Source organism: Alternaria hordeiaustralica, assembly GCF_023758085.1.
Source record: "Alternaria hordeiaustralica strain BMP 2776 chromosome Unknown scaffold_13, whole genome shotgun sequence".
Taxonomy (NCBI): Eukaryota; Fungi; Ascomycota; class Dothideomycetes; order Pleosporales; family Pleosporaceae; genus Alternaria; species Alternaria hordeiaustralica.
In genome coordinates this window covers 433,090-458,175 of record NW_026056785.1, presented here as the reverse complement: position 1 = coordinate 458,175, position 25,086 = coordinate 433,090, and the positions used below count along the sequence as shown (strand labels likewise).

The 25,086-nt window shown below is 53.8% G+C and overlaps 6 protein-coding genes across 6 annotated transcripts; 3 read left to right on the top strand and 3 right to left on the bottom strand.

Annotated features, from left to right (window-relative positions):
- Positions 1-369: 369 nt before the first annotated feature.
- On the top strand, positions 370-3,425 carry J4E84_006719 (uncharacterized protein; the record flags this gene model as incomplete). Its single annotated transcript, XM_049389306.1, has 5 exons — positions 370-417; positions 600-676; positions 844-1,216; positions 1,265-2,333; positions 2,383-3,425. 5 exons carry the CDS (start codon positions 370-372, stop codon positions 3,423-3,425), a joined length of 2,610 nt encoding a protein of 869 aa, XP_049243015.1.
- A 1,357-nt stretch (positions 3,426-4,782) lies between these two features.
- On the top strand, positions 4,783-7,407 carry J4E84_006718 (uncharacterized protein; the record flags this gene model as incomplete). The annotated part of the gene is made up of 2 exons (XM_049389305.1): positions 4,783-7,211; positions 7,269-7,407. The coding sequence occupies 2 exons, from the start codon at positions 4,783-4,785 to the stop codon at positions 7,405-7,407; spliced, it is 2,568 nt and encodes an 855-aa protein (XP_049243014.1).
- An 878-nt stretch (positions 7,408-8,285) lies between these two features.
- On the bottom strand, positions 8,286-9,285 carry J4E84_006717 (uncharacterized protein; the record flags this gene model as incomplete). The annotated part of the gene is made up of 3 exons (XM_049389304.1): positions 8,286-8,456; positions 8,585-8,724; positions 9,258-9,285. 3 exons carry the CDS (start codon positions 9,283-9,285, stop codon positions 8,286-8,288), a joined length of 339 nt encoding a protein of 112 aa, XP_049243013.1.
- A 3,105-nt stretch (positions 9,286-12,390) lies between these two features.
- Positions 12,391-13,410, bottom strand: J4E84_006716 (uncharacterized protein; the record flags this gene model as incomplete). Its single annotated transcript, XM_049389303.1, has 1 exon — positions 12,391-13,410. One exon carries the CDS (start codon positions 13,408-13,410, stop codon positions 12,391-12,393), a length of 1,020 nt encoding a protein of 339 aa, XP_049243012.1.
- A 2,173-nt stretch (positions 13,411-15,583) lies between these two features.
- J4E84_006715 (uncharacterized protein) lies at positions 15,584-16,693 on the bottom strand (the record flags this gene model as incomplete). The annotated part of the gene is made up of 1 exon (XM_049389302.1): positions 15,584-16,693. One exon carries the CDS (start codon positions 16,691-16,693, stop codon positions 15,584-15,586), a length of 1,110 nt encoding a protein of 369 aa, XP_049243011.1.
- A 6,484-nt stretch (positions 16,694-23,177) lies between these two features.
- J4E84_006714 (uncharacterized protein) lies at positions 23,178-24,026 on the top strand (the record flags this gene model as incomplete). Its single annotated transcript, XM_049389301.1, has 2 exons — positions 23,178-23,570; positions 23,628-24,026. The coding sequence occupies 2 exons, from the start codon at positions 23,178-23,180 to the stop codon at positions 24,024-24,026; spliced, it is 792 nt and encodes a 263-aa protein (XP_049243010.1).
- Positions 24,027-25,086: the final 1,060 nt, after the last annotated feature.

Genomic DNA, 25,086 nt, shown 5'->3' with positions numbered 1-25,086 from the left:
CTTCCAAGGAAACATCGGGGCCAGAAGAACACAGCGGAGGCACCGGGGTGCGCTCCATCGAGTCATTGAGGGCTTAGGGGCGGGGATCAGCAGGTTCTGCACACGTCCCCCGCAGAAGAAGAGGCAGCCGCTTGCGCCTGGGGTCGTGACGGCGCATGGTGCTAGGGGACGGGTAGCTGGGCGCTGGGGAAGCTATGCCCTGCCCATGTCACTTGCTGCTCGCGGCTGTGAATAAAGCTGTCATGGCGCCCGGGACTTTAGGCCTGTGTCTGCGAGCGCTCTCAACTCCTACTTGCATACTACCACAGTAGATATATATTACTGTGTTCTTGTATCCCAATCGCCGCGTTTCCCAGCCAGCCGGACATCATGCTGTGGCTTGCACAAGCATTGTTTGCGGGCCTTGCCCACGCCCAGGTATGTTTGCACATTCTCTAATTACGCACCACAACGCCGTTGGCACTGCAAGATATTTGTTATCAAGCTGCAGAGATGCTACGCGATCTTGCGCATCTTGTTGTTGGCCTCTTCCCCTTTCTGCGCGCAGTACAATTCACCCCTGCAGCTGTGTTTACGAGCTTACGCTGATCATAAACAAGTATTCCAACAACACGGGCTCCAACGACACCAGCAGTCCATTGAACTTTGCTGAGAGTCCTCCATACTACCCCAGCCCGTACGTACAAATTTCGGCATTTTACAAGTCATTAGCCGTAGAAGTGGGCTTGACAGGTGTGGGGAAGAGCGAAGGAGCGCCGGCTCCACCAAGCTTTCACATGCGGCAGTTGCATCGCGACACGGCCGAACTTCACATCTGGAACACAATTGCTGACTCGAAAATAGCTGGGCAGAGGACACCACCGGCGACTGGGCTGATGCCATCACAAAGGCAAAGGCATTTGTCAGCCAGCTTACTCTCATCGAGAAGGTGAACCTCACCACCGGAACTGGATGGCAGAGTGACGCCTGCGTTGGCAACGTTGGTGCCATCCCCCGTCTCGACTTCGACCCTCTCTGTTTGCAAGACAGCCCTCTGGGCATCCGTTTCGCCGATTACGTCTCTGCTTTCCCCGCAGGTGGCACTATCGCTGCATCATGGGATCGTGGCGAGTTCTACCGCCGCGGTTACCAGATGGGTCAGGAGCACCGCGCAAAGGGTGTCGATGTGCAACTAGGCCCTGCGATCGGTCCTCTCGGTCGCCATCCCAAGGGTGGAGTAAGTTGTATGATCCGATCGCATTAACATTCACTAACATCTGCCCAGCGTAACTGGGAAGGTTTCTCTCCTGACCCAGTCCTGACTGGTCATGCTGTCGCCGACACCGTCCGCGGTATCCAGGACGCTGGTGTCATTGCCTGCACCAAGCACTTCATCATGAACGAGCAGGAGCACTTCCGCCAGCCCGGTAACTTCGAGGACTTTGGCTTTGTCGATGCCATCAGCTCCAACTTGGATGACAAGACTCTGCACGAGCTCTACCTGTGGCCTTTCGCCGACGCCATCCGTGCTGGAACTGGATCCATCATGTGCTCTTACAACAAGGTCAACAACTCCCAGGTCTGCCAGAACTCGTACCTCCAGAATTACATCCTGAAGGGCGAGCTTGGCTTCCAAGGTTTCATCGTCTCTGATTGGGATGCTCAACACTCTGGTGTCTCTTCCACCCTTGCTGGTCTGGACATGACTATGCCCGGTGACACCGACTTCAACTCTGGCCAGTCCTTCTGGGGAACCAACCTGACCATCTCCATCCTCAACGGTACCGTTCCCCAGTGGCGTCTCGACGATGCGGCTGTCCGTATCATGGCCGCCTACTACTTCGTCGGCCTTGACGAGTCCATCCCTGTCAACTTCGACAGCTGGCAACGCGACACTTACGGATACGAGCACTACTACGCACAGGTTGGCAACAAGCTCGTCAACCAGCACATTGACGTTCGCATGGACCACTTCCGCTCCATTCGCCGCTCTGCTGCCAAGTCGACTGTCATGCTCAAGAACTCCGGTGTCCTTCCTCTCTCCGGAAACGAGAAGTGGACTGGTGTCTTCGGTAACGACGCTGGTGAGAACGAGTACGGTCCCAACGGATGCGCCGACCGTGGCTGTGACAACGGTACCTTGGCCATGGGCTGGGGATCTGGAACCGCTGACTTCCCTTACTTGGTCACCCCTCTTGAGTCCATCAAGCGCGAGGTCACTGACAACGGTGGTGTCGTCACTTCCGTTACCGACAACTGGGCCTACGCGCAGATCCAGGCAATGGCTAGCCAGGTTAGCCACGCTATCGTCTTTGTCAACGCCGACTCTGGTGAAGGTTACATCACCGTCGATGGTATATTTTATCCTGCTTTCGTATTGAAACCTTACTAACTCAGCCACAGGTAACATGGGTGACCGCAACAACCTCACTGTTTGGCAAGACGGTGAGACTCTGATCCAGAACGTGTCGGCACTGTGCAACAACACCATTGTTGTCATCCACTCTGTCGGACCTGTCCTTGTCAACAACTTCTACGACAACGAGAACATCACTGCCATTCTCTGGGCTGGTCTCCCCGGCCAAGAGTCTGGTAACGCCATCGTCGACATCCTCTACGGCCGCCACAACCCCGGTGGCAAGCTTCCCTTCACCATTGGCAGCTCCCAGGAAGAGTACGGCCCCGACGTCACTTACGAGCCCACCAACGGCCACGGCAGCCCCCAGGACAACTTCGACGAGGGTGTCTTCATTGACTACCGCGCGTTCGACAAGAAGAACATCACTCCTATCTACGAGTTCGGTTTCGGCCTTTCCTACACCACCTTTGAGTACTCTAACATCAGTGTCACAAAGGTGCCTGCTGGTGCATACGAGCCCACTACTGGTCAGACTATTGCTGCCCCTACTCTTGGCAACTACAGCAGGAACATCGAGGAGTACCAGTTCCCCGCCAACTTCACCCGCCCGGCCACCTTCATCTACCCCTACCTGAACTCGACTGATCTTGCTGAGGCGTCGCAAGACCCTGAGTACGGTGTCGACTACACGTGGCCTGAAGGTTCCACTGATGGCTCACCCCAGGCTCGCATCGCCGCCGGTGGTGCTCCCGGTGGTAACCCTCAGCTGTGGGACGTTCTCTACACTGTTGAAGCCACCATCACCAACAACGGCACCGTCGCTGGTGACGAAGTTGTTCAGTGCTACATTGCTCTCGGTGGACCTGAAGACCCCGTGGTCCAGCTCCGCGCCTTTGACCGTCTGAGCATCCAGCCCGGCATGAGCGCTACCTTCCACGCTGACATCACTCGCCGTGACATCAGCAACTGGGACGTCGCCGCGCAGAACTGGGTCATCTCCGAGTACCCCAAGACGGTGTACGTCGGTGCTAGCTCGCGTAAGTTGTTGCTTACTGCGGAGATGGACACCAGCGACTACACTTCCTAGAGTCGTTGAGATCTGTATTGTTTGGATAAACACCATCAACAGTAATGTTCAATCCTTAATTGTCAGCTAGTCATAGCTAGTTTTATGAAGAAACGAATCTTTGTAACTATTGCCTGATTGCACGTGCCTGTGTCTTGCCTGTCAAACTGGGTGAAACCGCTACATGTACGCTTGATCGATCCAGACAGGCGGCTATGGTGCCCTGTCGCGATGGATTGAGGGGTAGTGCGTATCGCGGGCCGGCTGCGCTTCGGCGTGGAGCCTCGATGACGGGCGATAGTCAAGGACTGCGTTTACGAGGTGACTAATGTAGCTAAAGCGATCAAAATTCGACGCGTCACGGGACGAACGCTGCAAAGCTGCGATCGTTATGCAGTATGTTGACGCGGTATTCTGCGACGTTCTTCGCTCATCGTGTAGCAGCACACACAGCAAGCGAGCGTGAGTAAGCGTCCGAAGCGGCAACGATTGGCGTTGTGTTGGTGGGCCGTTGGTGCAGCCAGCAGCGATCCTGTTGGCGGCATGCGAACGGTTTTCCAGCCCGATTGCATAGCGTCATTGTTTGCTTGGCTGGGCCCGACGCGCACAGTCGGCACCTGAGCGTTTGGGGCTTTGGGGTGCGCTGGAGAAGCAATGCTCAGGGCGCAATGACAGGAGGCGGGCATCATATTGCAGGCGTCCCGTTTGACAGCGGCGCAGCGTGCATGTTTGAAAAGCTGGGTCTGGGTCGCTCACGGCTGGGAGCGCGCTGCCAGCTACCGCGTTATTTTGATCACGAGTGCGCACGGATAGCATCTTGAGCCAGGACACCAAGGCGACGTAATTTGTCCCCTTCCGTGCTCCTGCGGCTCTGCTCCATTATCTCTCTATCGATAGCCACCGACTATCTGACTATCCCACGCGTCGCGCATTGTCACCGTTGTCTCGCTGCGTCCTGAGGTCATCGCTACGCCTGCGCTAGCCACCAAGTCGCGTCGTGCTGGAATAACAAACACGCCGATACGTCGACCCTTCCGCCCACGACCGCGCGCTCTTCCACCCTCCTCGTCACCACCGCCCTGCGACGCCTGCCCCCGGCCCGCCGCCGCTCCCTGGACGACGCCTTCCAGTCGCGCGCAGTGCATTGGGAATCCAACACCGACGTTTCGCGGTAAGCAGCTCCCGTTCCGAGTGTGTCGAGTCGCTTGGTGGGGCGCCTGGCTGGCTGCTCTTCGCACGTCCGTGGCTGGCTCGTCCCTCTCCCATGGTCCGCCGTCACCACCCAAAATAAATAACACACGAATGCACACACTCGCACAACTCTCGCTGATATATTCTCCTCCTCCACAGATCCGCTCGCTAGCCCCCCGCATGCACCATGTCGACTCGCAGAAGTCTTCGTTCGCGCAGAGACGCCCAGCAGCAGTCTGAACCCGACACGCCAGATGCCACGCCCTCGCGCAAGCGCAGGCGGGTGAGCAGCCCCAACACCACCAGTGTTGCGGCGAACTTGTACTCACTCGCACAGTTGAATGGCGCCGCCCAAGAGCCGCCTGCTACGGCCGCCCCCGACCCGCCCCGTACCCGCATCACAGAGTCCGTCGCTAGCAACGACTCCAACACGACACTGCCCAACGGCGGAGACGCAGAAAACCCCATGGACCCCATAGAGCGCCAGAACATCGTCATAGCCGCCCTCCGTGTGCCCGGTTATGTACCCCACGCTGCCATCGACTATGCCAACGACCTGCAGTCGCAGCGCAACAAGGGCAAGAACATCCCGGCCTTTGCCAAGATTGCGGCCCGCGACTGGTGCTTCTTCGTTCAGGACACGCAAGTTAGAATCGGCCGTGTAGACTCGAACACACGCTCCAACCAGCAGGGCTCTCAGGCCGACCTCTCTGGGCTGCCTCCAAGTGACCCCAACCGCCAGGACTGGGGCGTGCACATTGACCTCGGACCTGAGCGCCAGATATCCCGCGTCCACGCCGAGATCAACTTTGAGGTTGACGACCAGCAGTGGTACATCACCGTAAACAGCCGCAACGGTCTCAAGCTGGACGACCGCCATCTCACCAGAGGAGACAAGGCGCCGCTACACTCGGGTATCTGTATCAGCATTATGAGCACTCAGATGCTGTTCCTTCTCGCCAACCAAGAGGACCACTTCCACCCCATGTTGTGGCGTCAGGTCAAGAATGAGGACGCCGCCGAGTCTGACAATGACGGCAACCCGCCGCCAAAACCCCATCAGCACGCGCATCCCAGCGGACCGACGCCCAAGCGCGACCAGTACGATCCGTTCCCACCGTCTTCGCACCCTCGCAACAAACACCAATCGTCACAAGCATACTACAACCAGATGACATCCACGCCTGGATACCCACAACCCGGAACCCCCATGACCTTCCGCGGTGAAAAGGACCCCCGCAGCAAAGGCTCACCTGCTACCTTCTCTCGAGCAGTTCTACTAGAGAATGGCGATGATATTGACTACAGCTTAGACTCAACTAAAGAAATCAAGCCGCCTCACAGCTACGCCCAGCTCATCGGCCAAGCGATCCTCAGTAGCGAGGAAGAGATGCTCACGCTTGCCAACATCTACGACTACATCAAGTCCCGGTATGCCTTCTTCCGCCACACAAACAGCGGCTGGCAGAACAGCATTCGACACAATCTGTCCCTCAATAAGTCGTTTGAAAAGGTTGCACGCCGCACCGACGAGCCTGGCAAGGGTATGAAGTGGAAGATTGCAGAGTCGGAGAAGGAAGAGTTCATCAAGAAGCAACTGCTTAACCCTCGCAAGGGCGGCGTGGCAATCGGATACCGCATAGACGGCTCAGGGCCTAGTTCGCCCGCGCTGGGCAATCCATCTCAAGCCACCGAGCGCCTTGTAGGTGCCTTGGAGCGCGACAACCGCCAAAGCCAATACCCTCCTCGCGTCAAGTCGCCTCCACGATCCGCTACGCCCCCGCTTTCGTCGGTCCCGATGGCCACCGAATCCTACACTCCAGACCGCGGCCCACGCCCATTTGGAGGTTTCAAGCAATCGCCGACTATACGCGACCAGGATCGGTTCGTCACTCCGGCGAAGCGCCTTGTTTATGGAGCCAATGACGGCCAGGAACCTACTCACATCAAGCAGGACGAATCCCGACTGGAATCATCACCCGGTGTGGACCCCGTTAAGCAGAGTGTCCCTGGTATGAAGACAGACGTCGGTAACTCACCACCGACCCTGTACTCGGACACCGGGTCGAACAACATGAATGGCAACTACGATGCGAACCGAATGAACAATGCCCTCGTCACCCCACTTGTTTCCCGTCACGCACCCCGTCTCGCACCCCCCAGCACAGCCCAAATGCCCAGCCAGTACATGGCATTCTCCAGTCCAGCACCGTTCTGGAAATTCGTCGACCTCCCCAGCACGCCTGCCAAAGCACCACTCGAGCTCAGCCCTATCAAACTACAACGTCCAGATTTCAAAGATGGCGATGACGAAGACCACCCCAGTTCACCCCCCATGCTGCCGTACAACAGCGCAGAGCCCGAAGACAATGAAGATCAAGACCAAGATGCCGAGGAGAAAGGCGAAGAAGAGGAAGATGCCGGCCCAGAGAGTCCAAGTCGTACCGTCTCCAGACCCGCCAGTCGGCATATTGGAAGCCAGCGTTCCCGGTCAAATAGCAATGTCAACGGGCTTGGATTAGGTATCGTGGGCAACGGAGGGATGGTACGCGGTGCCAGCTTGACGAGCTTCGAGGAGGAGCCCGAGCCCGAGGAGGAAAGCTATGATCTTTCAAAGTACGCTACAAATGCTTCCTTTTCTTCAGCAATAGTACAATGCTAACATATCATCAGGGGTTTCCAGAAAATCGGCTCCTTCCACCGCAGCATGGCTCAAGCCCACGGTCTCGGCAGCATCGGCAGCCGCGCTACCGCTACACCACCACCGCATCCTCCCCATCTCGCGCGCACCAGTGTCCCTGCAAACATGTAGACTGAGTTGCAGGACGATATAGAACAACAGACTTCAGCGATATATCTTCTCCTTTCACGCTTCGGTACAGATCCTATACTACCATCTGACGACGGTGTGGGTAGTCCAAACTCTTCTCAATGAGTAAAAGTTGGATTATGACGGTTACGACACTTCCGTGTTGTGTGTTTGATTAGGTTGCGTCTCGGTTTCTCGGTTTATCGGTCCGCAAAACTCTGCGTATGCATGGAGTTGAGTGTGTAATTTCTTTTTCGCTGTTGTGTCATTATGTCGCATCATTACATCGATCGAACTACTCCGCTTATGGCGTTCTATGGGGCATTATGGCACATTGGGCGAAAAAGGGTGCGTTATGATAACGATGGTGTATTCAATTTCTTTCCTGCTACTATCTGCATCGGTTACGAGGGGGAGGGGTAGGATAAGATGGCTATGCGTATGGATTATGGAGGAGTGGGAAAGTTTGGATGGTGTATGCTTGTAGTGTTAGGCAATGAATGAAAGCATATATCTTTTAAAAGTGGTTTTGCTCGGATGTTTGACGTGTTTACAGATGTGACCATCGCGAATGGGACTGGGATGGCATGCATGGCCTGTAGTTACTCTAACTTCGATGGCAAAGTTCATTTGGTACGGGTCAGATACCAGCTGTTCGATTGCACATACATGCAGCACCTCACATATATAGCTTGATGCCTCATCACTTTCAATTCCCGTTCATTGTTCCCTCCCTGCTGGCCGTGCAGGTAACATAAGCTACCTAGGTGCCCATATACACAAGTTCACCCCCCTCAGCCATTCCTTTCCCCTTCCATACCCTTCCATCATCGTCAGACCAATGCGCAATGCAATCCAGTCCGTTCCAGTCCAGTCCCCCTCTAGTTGATCTCCTTATGAGGGAACCACTTGCTCGGCTTAAGGTTCTTCTCCTCAAGCGGCGCATCCAACACGCCCAATCGCCTGATCTCGCCCGCAGACGGTGCGTCGTCGCGTTTTATGTTGGCTTCGGCTTTGCGGTACGCGGCTTGGAGGGCGAGGGTACGTGCGGCCTAGTGTTGCATTGTCAGCGTTGGAGTTCTGGACTGGGTTGTTGGAGGGACTGTGTGGGAGGTGTAATGAGAAGATGGGATTGATCGGGGGATGGCAAGGGGAGAGGGTGAGGTTTGGAGGTACGCACCTCCTTCTTGTGATGAAGGCACTCGTAGTAGTCCTCAAGGACAGGTGCGCATTTTGCCTTGCCAGAGTCGTCCTCGGCGTTGGTGTTGGTTGTGTAGCATGCGAGGACTTCTTGCCAGAAGGGGAAGCAGCGGGATGGGCCTGGGGTATTGTGTTAGTTAGGAACAGAGTGTGACCATGTAGATATGCTTCTTGCGGCGCGGTATGAAATATAAGGGTAGGTCGTGGAGCTTTGGAGGGTTGCAGCGCGAGCGGACATGTCCGCGGGGGCAGGTAGATGGAGCGATCGGAGAGCTGGCACTGGCGGGTTGAGGCGCGATAACCTTTTCGAGGTCTGGGAATAATTCCTGGAGGTCTCGGCTGTCTGCTCGAGTTGTTGACCAAGTAGTGCGTCATTCCCATGCGCTCTCGTATCCTCCAGGTTCCGAGTCGTCTTAAAGACCATGGATGGCCGCTGCGCTAACAGTGTTGCTCGATACACCATCTTTCTATTTCCTCCACCCCTCTCCGTATTTCGGTACGTTCGGTGTGGTTACTCGCATCGTGTAGCCGTCGTGGTCGCTCTTCGCATTCGATCCGGGTTCGCTCTTCGCAGTGCCATTGCGCTCGCTACGCTGCCTCCGCCAACCCTCAAAGCTTCCGAAATTGTGCACCAGTAATTGGTTTGTACGTACCACCAGCAAGTCCGTATCCTGAAGCCATTGTCGCGGTGTTTAAGTGGGGGTCTTGAGTCGCGATGTGCTGCCGCTGTGAACTCGGCCAGCTTGGGTTACGTCAGCAACGCACGGTCCTTCTGTCGCGCAATCCGATGGCGCTCGTGGGCCGCGCTGTTCATACCCAACATCTCTACACTGTCTTCGCAAGCCATGTCTGCGTCTTTTCTTTCTGCAGTTCAGACTCAGCGCACAGGCTGTGCAGAGACAAAGGCTCTTCCAGAACATGAATTCGTAATACTCTTGATTATCCATGGATTTATCCTACAACCCACATGCTATCAGCATGCCTTACTCCGTAAACTGGTGCACCTTGTAGAAGAAAAAAACTAAACAGGCCTGCAGCCTACATTAACGCTAAGTTGCCTATCTTGTAGGGTTTTAAGTTGATGTAGGCTGCAGGCCTGTTCAGTTTTTCTCTTGTATGGCGTGGGTGAACGAACCCCGCCACAGCCACATACCTTGGCTCCATACATCATGTCCAACTCTTCAGCTGAGCTCGCCAGGCTGCGACTTTGCATCAACATTCCTCAAACCCACGACAGACCAGTGCTCTTGTCACATACTGTTCCTAGCAGCGCAGTAACAAAGGGTATCTGGGATAATTCTCTCGGAAATTGAGTAGCCAGTTTCGCTCGGAAACGTCTTCGCCAATATAACATCAGCAGCTTGCGCAGACATGTCTAACAGCGAAAACATTTGCGTCGGTTGTAAGCATCCGATAGTGGACGAAACGATTGAAGGCGACGTGGCACTGCCACTCGGTTCCGTTGAGATCGATTTCAGTGATCTGGCGAAGGGAGTAGACTCTAAGTGTCGGAACTGCGCTGTCATTCTCGACGCTATCGTCACTTTTGTTGGGCGCGAAGACCGATCATTCTTGCGAATTGAGATATCCGTTTACTTTAGTCAGAGAAGGCAAGAACTTGTCATCCATATCGGCATCGGCGAAGATATTGAAGTCATACGCTACAGTGGTATGTCTAAATACTCTACAGGTACGTTCGAACTAATAATACGTAAGACCTCCCACGCGGTTTAGAGCCTCTCAACTCTGATGTCTGGAACATCAGAGAGTCCCGACCGTTTTCGGAAGATACTTCTTCGCAAGAGACTGTTCTTATGATTCAAGACTGGAAGACGAACTGTATGCAACACCATAAGAAGTGTACGCAGCTAGTAGCAGCCTCGGTACCCAAAAGAATCCTGGAGATCACGACTGAGCATATATTCCTTCGCGAGCACCCTGGATGTGTAGCTCCGTATGCTTGTCTCAGCCACTGTTGGGGGTCAAATGGCCCTGCCGTTAAGTTGACTGCTGAGACTGTCGGAAGTCTGCGTGGTGGTCTCAAGACATCGAGTCTACCCAAGACGTTTCGAGATGCAGTGGAGATGTGTTGTCATTTAGGAATTCATTACGTCTGGATCGATGCACTATGTGAGTCATTGTACGAGCAACCTTTACTTCAAGATACACAGCTGAACAACTGCAGGTATTCTCCAAGATAGCGAAGAAGACTGGGAAGAGGCCGCTGCCACGATGGGTGATATATACGAGAATTCACAAATTACCCTTGCAGCTACAGCTAGCCAAGATAGTAACGGCGGTCTCTTCTTTTCGGATCGTCCAGTCGCGAGACGTCTGGAAAAACATCCCCATCTGTTCGTCCGGAAATGCCTAAATCAGTTTCCAACAGGAATGTTGAATACTGCACCAACATCAATGCCGCTGTTAACTCGCGCCTGGGTGTATCAAGAACGAAGACTCTCACACCGCACAATACACTTTGGCAAACATCAGGTGTACTGGGAGTGCCAAACCGGTTTTGCGTCCGAGGATTCCAGAGAAGACAAAATATGGAACAAATACGCTACTGACTTCGAACTCCCGAATGATCTTGATTGGGGCGATAGTTGCGGGGACCATAAAACTTACTGGCACAAGACTGTGAGCGAGTATACCGACCTGCAAATGACCTACGAGAGTGATCGTCTGCCAGCTATTGCAGCTGTTGTTGATCGAATGTCGCGGCTACAAAGGGTAGACGACGTTTACGTTGCAGGATTATGGAAGGATACCATACTCTCAGACTTACTGTGGAGGTCAGACGGAAACAACCCGCGTCCTGCCAGGGTGGCTCCTTCTTGGTCTTGGGTATCAGCGCAAAACTCAATGATTTCCTGGGACGGCTATCAATTTACCAAAGAGGCCAAAGTCGTCGATCTGGAGTATACTGTCGTTGGTGCTGCTAACCTCGGAGAGGTCACCAACGCTAGCATCATTCTATTGGCTCCTGTGCTAAACTTGACAGGCTTTGATGAGCTTGGTTCCGTCGATGATGGATATGGCGTACACTGGGCAAATCGTTTTACAGGCATATTAAGGTCAGCTCCGATCACGGAACAGTTCCGACAGAACAATCTGGAAATCAATCATATCCGGTTCTCTCCCGACTACGATCTGACCACCGCCAATCCTCCATTCAGATGTGGGTGTACCATACAACTATTGGTCGCAAGAGATCCCTATGCCGTCATCGGCGGAATCGTCATTCAGCAAGTGTCCAAGAACCCCTCAGAGTACAGGAGAATAGGCTTTCTTCATCTCTACCTGGGAACGACGAAATCTGAAATGGATGGGAACAGAAATGACGAATTAGCAAGGAGAGATCACGATGACAAAGAAGACCTGGACGAAGACATGTCCCGTCTAATACTGTCACTGCCTATGGAAGAAGCAAAGATAATTTGAGGTCTCATCAACTAGTCGCCCATGAGCCCATCAGGAATCCACTTTTACCATACTTGTTCGAAATGAAAGAAAGTCTGCACATCTCTAATCTGGCGCATTGCTCGGCACCACAGCTGAACGGTTTCGTGAGTGAAGCTGCACAATGTTACGGGAAATGACACGAGCGACGAAGAGATGAAACCGTGTAATGGCAACAAACTCATTTCATGCTAGCTACCATATCCTCTCACTCTATGAATGTAACAACGCAGACAAAGATAAACGACTACTGCACATACTGGCCTCTACAGGCCCAGCTACAGAAACACAACCATCACAACGCCGCAGGTATCATCATGGCACCTAAATAGCCACGTTAATCCCACGAACACGGCGCAGATACCCCGCCTCCTCCGCAGTCCAATGCTTCTTCCCCGGCTGCACCCATTTTGCCTGGACACGAGCAGCCAGCTCCGCCTCCGTCTTCCTCGCCGCCTCCCACTTCGCCTTGTCCTTATCCGCCTTCTCCTTCTCATTCAGCTTCCGCTGCTGCGACCACATCTGATCGGCATCGGTCTTCTGTTTCGCGTTCGCCTCCCGCTTGGCCGTGCGCTCAACGTAGTCTTGATGCTTCTGCATCTTCTCCTTTGCTTCGGTGACAGCTAGACCAAACCGCTCGTTGTGCACAAGATAGGCCGCGTAGTCCTCTGGGTCGGGGATCTTGCCTTCGAGGTCGAGCTGCGCGAGCTTGGTTACGGTTTTGCGGAAGAGGTTCTCGCCGATCGGTGTCTGGACAGTGGAGAAGGCGTCGATGTCCGAGTACTCTGGTAGACGCTCCGCGCGGATGAGGGCCCAGTAACGGTTGAAAATGCGCTGGGTGTACGCCATCATACCGAGGAAGTCTGCGGCGCTGCATAGCTGAATGTCTTCCCATGTTCCCGGGGCTGGGTACGGGTGCAGTTCTTTCGCGTACTTCTTGAAGGTGGTGATCTCGTTGAAGTGCTTGATCAGGTCCTGGACCATACGGACGTCAAGTTCTGCTGGCAGCTTGATCACTGGATTGGGGCCAGCTACCATCTCCTTCTTGATGGAGATCGCGCGGAAGAGAGCGATGGGCATCTCGGCCACTAGCTTGCCCTCGCTGTCGACGATTTGCACTTTTGGTCCTGTAGCCAGGACCTTGCGGTCGGCATGGGAGAGCTCGTAGATCTTGGCCGCGTCGCCCATCTTGTTCTCGGTCGCTTGCATGGCTTTCTTGGGACCAGGAGCGGTCACGAAAGCAGAAGCAAGGAGGTTGGCCTTACCATTGGGAGATGGAGCGGCTGCTTTTGTATCCTTCTTGGTAGCTTGCTCCATCTGCTTGGTCAAGGGAGTCGGCGCCATCTCTGCTTTGTTATTTGTGGGAAGATGGGAGTACTTGGTGGGATGCGGACAGCTTGTTTCTTTTCTAGCAAAGCTTGGAATTTGCTAGTAGGTATACTGAGCTGGGTTCGACGCGAAGATTGTTGGGTGAGTTGAAAGTTGACTCCGGTGCTGTGATGGAGAACAGCTAGGAGGAAAAAGGGGGGTATTTTATATGCAGAGGGTGGGACTGAAGCCATAGTGAATTCAAGAGAGGCCATGGCGTTAGGCTGGCGAGGAGCTGAGGTTGTAGGCTTACTCCGTTCAGTGTGAATGAGTGAATGTGCCCGCACATGGTGATGCACTGCTTGGTTCGGACGTGGAAGGCGAACAACACCATCTTTAACCGCCTGTTGTTCTCTCACCAAGGAAACGAGACGGGTGTTCTCGCGGCGTAGAAAGTGAATGCTGTGGCGCAGACGATACTTATAGTGAATGAGTACATGTACCTGGGTAGATTTCGCATATATACGAGAAGCTGAGAGATGAGCTTCAGTCAAAGGCTGAGACGTGGTCTTAAGGCGAAGTTTAGCTTGACTTGCGATCACGCGATTTGATATTCTGTTGCACAGCAAGCATGTTTTTTTGCTACCGATGGTCTTTGTGATCAAATGTTCCGGATGTTTGTCAGGGTTGGCACAACGGCGCATTTGTCGACTGTTTACTGTGCCAAATCTTCCATCGACTGTATATTTTTCAACTCCGACTCTATGGCTTTCACTGCTTCTGATTTCCATTTGATGAGCGCGGTCGCCCTGTGGCAGTCGCGGTGTTGAGAAGATGAATGGTTGATGGGACGGAACGCTGGGCTTGCTGGGTTTGGCGTGGGGCTGAAGGTTGGCGAGGCCGGCTGGGCAGAACATCAGGCTGCGCTGTTGCGGCGGCGGCGTCGCCTGGTGGCCTCGCCAAACTGTGCCGCAAAAAGTGGTCACTTACCAACACCAAGGGCTCGGGTGATGCGATGTTCCATGTCGCATCGAAAGTGGGTATCGTGTTCTTGATCTGCGAGGATGATCGACGCGAATGCGAAAGTCCTAGTTTGGCGGTGCGCCGCTGTCGGGCTGTAAGGTCATCGCATTCCAAGGTTGTTCATCAAATCTCACTCGCAACGATGCACAATTCTTTGAAGAGTTGATTTCTTTGATTCAAGTTTCGTTTTTTATTAAGTTTAGAAGGCTAAAGAAGCTTGCTTCTGTTCCAGCATCCGATTCAACTGCTCCCAGATCAACCAGGAGAGTGCTTCTTCCAAGAACTTGCTTGAAGTGTAGGAGATGAACCTACAGTCTCCGTGCATCCAGTATCCCAAGTCGAAAAAAAGGTCAGCGATAGCGCAAAGGTGCATCAGGAAGTGTTTGCTCCGCAAGCAGAGGACCACCTCCCGAGAGGCAGAGACGCCACGGGCGTGCACATGTCTCGACCCCGCGCAGTCGCTTTCCCTAGTTTTCCCGGCCCAGTCCTCCTTCGCAACAGAGACGAGCTATCACAGCGGCATCGCAGATGCATGTATAACTTTTGTCGCCGCCTCTCGGCAGATCCAGCTGACACTCAATGCCAGGCCAAGTAAGCGTAATTCGTGAACGTGAATCGCGTCAGATCGTAAAGAGTCATGGCATGCCACAGGCTCAACGAAGAGATAGCGCATCCGTCCAGGAGTTGAAAACGACATTAACAAACAGGAAAAAAGCACAACAAAAATCCCAAAACCGAGTGTGCCTGACCTCGTGAGCCGTGAGGCTGTTGTTTAACCGTCTTCCGTTTGAAATGCCCGACATGCATGCCTCCCAGAGATGCTGTATTCAAGTAAATGAAAAGACCTGGTCCGGCCGTTGTGGTAGACAAAAAAGGAAATCGCTCGCTAAAAACAAAACGGATAACGTTGAGAGCAGGTATCAAAAAGAAAATGTACGGAGAAGGAGAGGGGAAATGACGCTCGCTAAAAGGAATCAATGATAAAACGCCGTCCCATGCCGGTTGGGTAGTGATGTTTGCACATCATGTCGTGAATATCGCATTCGTCTCGTGTCGGGCGTCGCAAGGTTGGTGCGCTGGGCAACCTGCGCGGTAAAGGGAAGAGCAAGGGGGACTGGCCAGGTCCACGCTTCCCAGCATCGACAGAGAACAGGTGCATACACCACAGTCGAGTTTGTCATTCAGCTTATGTGAATGCTGCGTACTGTGGTGCGAATCCTGTGTCCCATCCGAAACCGCCGAAACCTCCGTGAACGGCGCTTGACCCGCACTGCTGGGCTAGCACGCTCGGCAGAGGAAGGGCTGGTATCGGTGCCGACGCTGGGGGCGGGCTGTAGTACGAACTTGACGTGTATGGGCTGGTGCTTGGCGCGTATGGGCTGGTGCACGGTGCGTACGGGCTAGTCGAGTTGTATGGCTGGCTGTAGGAGGGTGTCGGTGACGGAAGCTGGATCGCTTCGAAGCCCATGTTGCCCATGGTGCTCCAGAATGTTGGTCCAGTTTCACCGCAGGTAGCGATGGTCGGGCTGGGCGTCGATGGGACCACTCTCCAAGTGTCGACTGGGGCTGAGTGCGACTGGTACTGCTGTGTTGGCACCCACCAGTTGGCAGAGCCAGGCGAGCTGGGGAGAAGCGGTGCTGGTCGGACAACGTCGACGATCCTGGGAGGAGGAGGAAGGAGCGGGAGGAACAGGCCCATGATGGCGCTCTTGACATCCTCACCTCGTCCCTCGAGTAGCTCTCCCGCACCATCCTCCTCGAGTCCTTCCAGAGCCTTGACACCAGTTCGGAAGACGTAGCGGTTGACAGCCTGAACAAATCCATCTTGGAGCTTCTTCAGCTGTTGCTCCTTCTCGGCCCATTCCCAGGTGCTGGCGGAAACATCGACGGAGTAGATGTCCTTGTGGTACTCGATAAGCGCTTCGATGGTCTCCGGTGTAAGCTTGAATGCGACCTCATGTTGTGAAACCATGTCGACGTGTACGACGTAGGCCTCGATGTGGATGAGCTGGTAGTTGAAGAGCGCTTCTACCAGCGGGTTGTTGTCCTTGCGCAGTTCCGAGTCCGGGGCCTTTGGCACCATGATTGAGCACAGCGACCACATCGCGTTGGGTCCGGAAAGTGTTTCTGTCAGACACCTCGTGTGTTGCTGGACGCTGTTCAACGGACGCTTGACGCGGTTGACCCTCTTGAGGGTTTGTGTTAACCATGGCTCGACCTTGGAGGCTAGTACGACGTTGACGTTTGATCTGGGCGCAAAGGCCGCAGCCGAGGCGGGTAGTAACGAGATCGGCATGTTGTGTGTGTGGTATGTGCGAGACGTTTGCGATATTAGGATGGGACGATTTATCAAAGATTCAAAGAAAAGAACAAAAGAGAGGTTGTAAGAAAATGTCTCTGGCGGGTATAATTTTTCGAGAGGCGCCTTGGATTGAGGAGGAGAGACAGGGAGGGGCGGGCGAATGAGGATGGGGGAAGGCGAGGTGGGAGGAGGGTGAAGAAGGCTAGTGGTGGTGGTGGGTGGGATCTCTTAAGAGCTTACAAGCGACGATCATGGGTCGGCGTGGCCACACTTGTCGGCAAGGATTTCATGCACACTGCCCCGTTTAGCTGCACTGCGCATCTAGCTTGTTTAAACGTGCATACGGCCAGAGTCCGCAGCTGCAGGTCTAGTCGGATCTAAGCTGACCGACGGACACGGCGAGCGCGTTGCGCACGCGTGGATAGGCGGATGCGTGTGGTGCGCGAAGATTGCGATGCTCTCATGGCTGCGAGTGTTGTGCGAACGACTACTCGGCCATGCACGCGCGGAGATGACTGCGAAAGAGGCGTCTGATCAGCCTCCCCAGTGGAAATAGCAAATGTAATCGACGACTATGACCGAATAGTGCTGTGCACCAGGGCAGCTGAAGACGGCCTCACGGTTGCAGGTGCATGCGAGGCCGCAGAAACCTGATCGGGAGGCCGCAGCAGCCACCAAACCTGCACATGGATACACGCCGTAGGCGAGCGTCGCAGCATCCTCGAGCCTGCAACTGCGCTTATAGTTGGGCGTCGAGCATCTGGTGTTGCGACATGACACGGATTCCAGAAGCCTTCTTTGGGCGTCCGGAAGCAGAGAGCACGGCAGCGGCTTTGCTACCCTTTTGGGGAGTGTGCGGTTAAAGGGAGGACGAGCCCTCTACGCTTGTCAAGGGGTTTCGCAGAGCAGGACTTTCACGGTGGGTGTAGTCGTGGTAGTCTTGGGCCATCTACAGGTTGACGTTGCTTGAGCCTAAAAATGGGCTCGAAACAGTCAGCCCAATCAGCGGGCCCAGCAGGGATGCGAGCAGGGTTCTCTACCGAAAAACCCGCGATCATGTGAGCCGCAGACGGCCCAGAAGTTTATCATGCCAGCGTCCATCGTCGAGTAGCTTCGGCGCCTGCTGAAGCACGATGCGAATATTCTACGACTCCTGCTTGCGCAATTGTGCTCTCATGACGATGATGCTGCTGCTGCGAGGAAGCAAGAGGATTGTCGCAGTGGCGTCGGCAGTTGCGCCACTCTCGCTTAGGCTGCACAGCCGCAGACACGTGCGCTCCGGCGGTGACGATGCCACCTCGAGGCAGATCAATTCGGCGCTGCCGATGTCACCTCTACAGTACCGATACAATCGGGCCTCATGACGATGTTACCCACAGTGACCTGGCAATAAACTGGCAATAACTCGCTCCGGCCGATACCACCTGTCTCTATGGGAAACGGTCGCTTCTGCGCAAAAGAAAGGCTGCATCGGAGAGGTCGTTTCCGTTTCAATCCGCATCGCCTGCCAGGCCTACAGCTGCGCGATTGGAGAAAAGTATCCTCAAGTGAAGCAAAGCGAGAGCATTACGCAATGCTCGGCAACCCCAGCGCCGTCCAGTCGTCCCATCTGTACGGACTTATCGATAGCATCCCACATTGCCATGTTTCAGACCTGCAAAGGCGACCCCGAGACCTGCAGCTGGGATTTGTCGCTGCGCCTCATAGCAAACGAATACGCGGGGCAACGTCCTGGATATGCGCCGCGGCCATGGCCGACTGCCCCACGTTGCCATGATGCTTTTACTTTTGCTGGTGCCGATTTCATGATTCAAAAGGATCGTGCGTGCATACAGAGCATGATGTTATATCGCAACGTGTAAGGATACTCGTGACCGTTTCTTGCGTTTTCAGCTTGACAGGGGCACAGACGGGTCAGGTGCCCCACTTAAGCCGACACGAAGCGGGTGGCTCCTTCCCCCACGACTCAACCCTTTCCCAGGCCCGTCCTCGCCCAACATTTACCCTCCAACACAGGCAATGTCTTGCTCGTGATAGAGCGTCGTCATGGAGCATATGTACGTATGACTGATCATGCACGCAATCCATCCGTCGTGTTTCACAATATGTCGGCGAAGCGGCGGCCGCATACGCCTGCATCGCGACGTGGACCTAGATGACTCACCCACAGCAAGCAAGCTTCGAGCATACTTACCAGCGCATGTGCGGAGCACGGCACTTGTCTTGACCTCAAGCGCTGCAGAATTTTCCTGCTCGGCTGCTTTCCTCTAATGCGCTCGCTTTCCGGGCCCGGTCAATCTTGGAACTATCGTCTCTTCACTTGCCATAGAGGTGGGCAACTATGCAGCCGGATCACAAGCCAGCCCGACTGCTGATTGAACCATCTTCTCACACGGGCTGCTAGGCCTATATACTCTGGTTACACAAGGTGGTCCCTGCTCTATCCCAAAGTCCCTGAAAACCCATGGCTGATGCCCCCGGCTCGAGCACCAAAGTCGAATACTACGATTCCCTGTCTCCAAAACTTGTTTGGCTCGTGCCCTGCTCTCCGAAGCTATCCAAGCGTCCTTGTTGGTATAAGCGCTAGATCCGAGAGATGCCTCTTCCGATCCTCCGTTTTATCCAAGCCACTTGGGTATCATCTTAGGCCAGTGATCAGTTCTAATCATCTAGGAGAAGATTTGTTGAGAGACAATGAGACAAGGTCTCGAAGCAACATGGGAAATATAGGGAGTCTTCAATTCAGGGGCTGTATCTTGTCCATACAGTCTCCCTATGAGATGTGAGCGGGGTCAGATATGGTAGCCGCCCCCATCATCCTTGACGGGGAGCTTGGGCTACCGTAGCTCTGGTATCCACCACACCATCTTCTCGCCCGCGAACCTCAACACTGCAGAGTTGAGAACAGCTCGATCGGGGGTGTCGGATCGTGGTCCTAGTGGTATGGCTGGCCCGTCGTTCCCAACCTCATCGACTAATTGACGGGAACCTTGAAACCAAATGGGGTTGTATCCACAGGCGATCGGTAGTCGTCGCTTGTCAAGCCATGTTCCTGGACTCTAATCTGCCTTTTTGAGCGGAGCGCAGGCAGGGCATGATTGTTGAGCTTTGTCGGCGCTTCGCCATACTGCTCGTCGTTTCGGCTAGACTTGTATGCTGGGATCGCAACTTCGCTTTTACACTGTCGCATCTAGACCCTCTTACGCAGCCGCTGACGTACCCACCGAAGCCTCATATTTCTTCTAGTCGGAAATAATCAGCCGTCATCGTTGTGCACTGCCGCGGAGAAGTATGTGCAGTGTTCAGGCTGATGAGAAGTTATGCATGCGTGGGAAAATGATCATGGAATGTAGCCCCGAGGAATCAGGGCTGACAGGTGTTTACGAGTCAAAGGTCTTGCAGATCTTCGGCTAGATGATAGCTAATCTCAGATCCCAATTCGCTCCATCGTCAGGAGTTGCTGTAACGGTACTGTCACCTCCCGCTTTCGGCTAACACATCCACTTGACAACCCTTCAAGTAAACTTTCACGACAGGATCTCGGCTATACACGTCTGCCGACTCGACAATCATTATCGCGCAAGTCTTTCAATATACAGCCCACCACTGGTTGTAGCGAGACGCAGACTCTGACTGCAATCACATGTCTGTGGCACTCGGATATTGCCTCGAGGCAGCGACATATCGTCGATCTTTTTGCTTTTTCTCGCGCCCGAACTTAGTCGCAATCCAAACCAGTTGCATACCAACATGTCGCTTCAAGCTCCGAGACTTTGACACATTGCGAGTCACCCGATCATACTGTTGACTAGAGCTGGATGCTCGGCTTCACTGTCATTCCCGGTGTTACTACCGTTACAACGCTAATGCTACAAGTCACCAGATGCGAATGTCATTTCTTCAAGCCGCAAGTAAAAGACACTAAGATGCCAAGGTCTATTAGGCTATTGAGAGAACGGATACAAAAGCCATAACAGCAAGGGCCGCTACCAGTGGAGCCCCGGAGGACAACTGAGCAGCAGCAGACTCTGGAACACGGCTACCGTCAACGACATTGTTTGGTGCTACACAAACGGCCTTGTGGGCAATGGTGCCACCTGGAGACTTGATGGTGAAGACCATAGGCACTGCTTCGCGAACGTGCCTATCGTAAAGGTCGAAATTCTCGTAACCACCTCCGCCTTCAGATACAGGCACGTGATGGGCGTAGTAAGTGCGATAACTATCCGGTAGTTCGACATGCGGTATCTCGGACAAACTACACTCGGTACTGTTGAAGTTCGATGGTGTGCCTTTTCTCCGTGTTAGAATGAGTTTACTGTATTCAAAGGCGAGCCAGGTCACAAGATCATGTCGCTGAACCAAGATAAGAGCGGGATGAACTGACCAACTGGCTGCGACGCAACCATCCCACAGGCGTCTTCCACATTCTCTGGCTTATGACATTGGCCATCCGACATGACCGGCGTATTCTGCATCAAGGCGTCAATACAGTCGTCGCTCAATACGCCGCTGCAATCTCCAGCTTCCTGCTGCGAAGAGGCGTCTTGTCCCGGGAGCTCGTAGACGCAGTACTCCGTCTGATTGCCATCTTGACTCCTAACCAGCGAATCAGGAACACTTATAAACGCTTCCCTCTCTTGCCAGGGCATTTCGGTCCCGTAGATGTGGTTCGGATCGCGTCTATCGGTGATGGTGACGCTGACGTACCAGTCATCGTCGTGTATTGGGTTTGAGGGTAGGCGGGCCGTTCCCGTCGAGTTGAGATACTGACTGCCACTGGCGATCGCATCGATTGGGCCTTGACATCTTCCCACAGATGTGTCATTCGATTCTTGTGCGGAACATGAGTTGAGAAGGAGCGACGCAGCCAGCAGAACGAAATTAGCCATGATGATCAGCACAACCAGGGACGAGTGTGAGTATCAAGCATCAAAGACATTTCGAGGTAGGCACATGCCGTCTTTACATTGCTGTATGAATCAGCCTCACGGTGGACCTACCATGACGTAGCAGTCTTCCAGCGGAGTTCGCCAAGAGCGGAGAGGACATCAAGGTACCTGCAGTGACGGGTGTGCGGCTCGCACCGCAACAGGCCCCCCGCGAGGCATCAACTGGCGACTACGTCTTGGGAAAGGATGAGAGGCTCCGCTGTCTTCCAGACGGATAATCGGATGGATGACATACTCCGGTGTCAAGGTCAACATGGGCTGCAATACCTAGTAGTCCGCCCCGTCGCACCTGCAGGGCGTAAATATGTTCAAACTAACGTGAACAGGTTGCATCGCATTCGTTACATTCGCATGTTTTCGCTACATTGAGCAGCTTACTGTGGGGAAATAGCCCTGAAGAGACGAACAATAATGGTGGTTGTGGAGTGATCGGAATTCTTGGCTCTTGGCAGTCGTCTTGGTTCCTCTTCTTCGCTCGCCTCGAGGTGAACAAACCTTGCCTACGCACGTACATCGGACTTGCCGCTGCCTTCACAAAACTTTCGACCATAGAAGAGCCCTGGGAAGAGAAACGTGGGGATGTTAGGCCCCCGCCGTGTTAGCCGATGCACGTTCATGTTGGCTGTCTCGACGAGCGTGTGGTGAAGCTGGAAGCGGAAGTTGGCTCAGTCTTGTGGAATTCTCTTTGAGAACACATGGTATGATGGAAAACATTTGACTCATGACGCCTGCTCTGTCATGTTTCTGCAAGACGTACAAACGGAAGGCACTGGAGTCCTAGAGGAGCAGGCACCACGAAGTGTTATTGGGACTGTGATATCGTCCTGCGATCGAGATATCTGAGGTCTTCGTATCAGCCCCTTCTCCACTCCTCCAAAACTACCACCACCGGGAAACTCGGATGCTTCTGCCTGGCAAGAGGCTCCCGAGGTTTGCTAATCTTAGGCCATCGTTCTAAGACACTGGATAACAGCAGCCAAGTATCGTATACTCTCGGTAGCGCATTGCTTCTGGCCCCCAGAGGTATGCACATCAACGATAGTGTACGAGAGCACCAATCGCTAGATTTCAGAGCTGTGGTTCTCGTTCAAGGCAAACCACATCCCATGTTCGATAGTAGACATTGTGCATAGTCAGGCCAGCCATGACGCTGGATACACGGATGCTTGTGAGGCAGATGAAAAGGCAGAAGGGTATAAAGAGGTATGTTTTTGCTCTCAATCCCATCATCACAGCCATACACCTTCTTCTCAGATCACCTGGTTTATCCTCGACCTCAAAACTCCATCTTCGACAAGATGAACTACATTCTCACCCTTTTGCCGATGCTTGCGGCAATGGGAACTGCTTCCCCAATTGCTCCTCGTCAAGAAGACTGGGACGGAACGCAGACTGGCGGTATCTTCTGCGAGGCGAGATTGCAGCCCAATTGGGCTGACTGTGAGTACTCCGACCTCTCTTGCTTCCAACATCTTCACATTGAAGAGCGATACTAAGTTTTCTTCCCATGAACAGGCCGCAACATCATGAGTGGCAACGGCTATTTTGGTGAGGGCACCAACCCAGACATGAGTGTCTGCGTCATCCCAAGAGAATGCCGCATCTGGACACGAGGCAACTGCCGTATCTCATTCTGCAACAACGAGGAGTATGAAGTCTGTGATTCTGCCTCTGGCTGGGGCGGAAGAGCCAGAGCCATCGAGGACGGCTGCGCAGAGGACACGGGTGGTTATCAGTCACCAGCTCCACCCGCGGATTGGACCGAGGTCGCCATCAGGCTCGCCACTGAATGGCGCCTAATGTCTACGGCTACAGCAACCAGCTACAAGGAAATTACTGTCGAGGAGAACAAAGCTGAGCTTCAAAGCCTCGTGGCGGAGATTGCCGCGGCACCTGAAGTCAATGAATTGGAGAGCCGAGTATGTACACCAGCTTCATCACTTCGCTCCTCAGAAAGCTAACCATCTACGACGCAGCAAGCGGATAGGTTCTCAGACGTCGTAACATCCTACAACGTCTACATGCCCGGCTCCGCCGTCTTCGTCGCCCAAGTCCCCAACAACGGCGCCTACACAGTCTCAGAAGCAAAGTCAGAGACCTTTTCCATCACCGCAAGCGCCAGTCTGGGTGCAAGTGCATGGGACGCAGTCAGCGCAGAGATCGGCGTATCCGCGGGCTTCTCGACTACCATGACGAGCACCACGTCTGTTACCATCAACATTGATTGCCCTGGTGGAACTGGTCAGGTCTACTGGCGTCCGTTCTTTGACTCGTATGTGGGTACGCTTGAGGCGGATGGGAGGAGGGTTACTATTTATGTTCCCAAGGATACGGATGCTTCGCGCATGAACTACGACTACCAGTGCACTGGCTAAGCAGCCACACACACCTACGGATCAGGGTGTTGGTTCTCGTCCTTCTAGTATAGTTCTGTTGTGCTGGAGCACAGGATGGCTTCAGTCGGTTCAACACCGGCTAAGCTGTAGATGGTGGTCAATACTTCTGCACGACGCAACATTGTGCAAGAAGAAGTACTACCCTATACTAGCAATATAAAACTTTGATCATAACTCTCTTATGCACGACTCCGACTCAATCTTCACTTCTCTTATCAGGTTGCACTAGATAACTGAGTATATCTCGTGATACGGAGTGTGATGAAGGCTAAAGAGAAGTGTGGTAGGGCCGCTGACGTCGAGATTCTGCTGGGTTTGCATATATCCGGGTTACGCATTTTGGTCTTGCCCATGTTTATATGCAAGACATGCCACTTGGCTCGTCCACCATTACGGTAAAGCCCATGCGCATATTTCGCAATCTGAGCTTCTGATAAGCTTTCTTCTAGACCATGCATTGCACACAAATTGCGCACATTTTTGCCGATTGTTGAACGCACTTACGTTGTACGACTCGTACGAACATGGAATTTCATGATTCTCACAAATTGCTGGAAAGGTTACATGTCAGCCGAGGGCCAGATGTAGCCGGAGCCACGTGACGAAGCCTCGGAGGCTTCGGCGCCCATTCCCTCTTCAGATATCGGCAGTTGCAGTTATGACATTCGAATACAACTGCCGACACGGTGAAGGTCCACAAGCCCTCGCTATCGTCTCACACAAGGTTTAGCTGTCGAAGTGACGATAATCGGCAGTTCGAGAATAGCACAGAGCACATTGGCGATGCTGCGCCGAATCTGGAGGCGTTGTGAGAGACTTGGGTTTGCGATCACATCAATCCCGCGTGGTATTGTACACAGGCGATTTAGCCAATCAGAGTCAGGTAGATAAATTGGATGCATCGCGATAACCGAGTTTTGAGGCCAATGAGTAGGGCTGAGGATGGGCGTTCAGTGTGATGGACGAGGTTTACCCCGCGAAGGCGCCCCGGAGCTACTGTCCCCGCGTCATCCTTCCAAGCCGCTGCAGTCCAGCCACC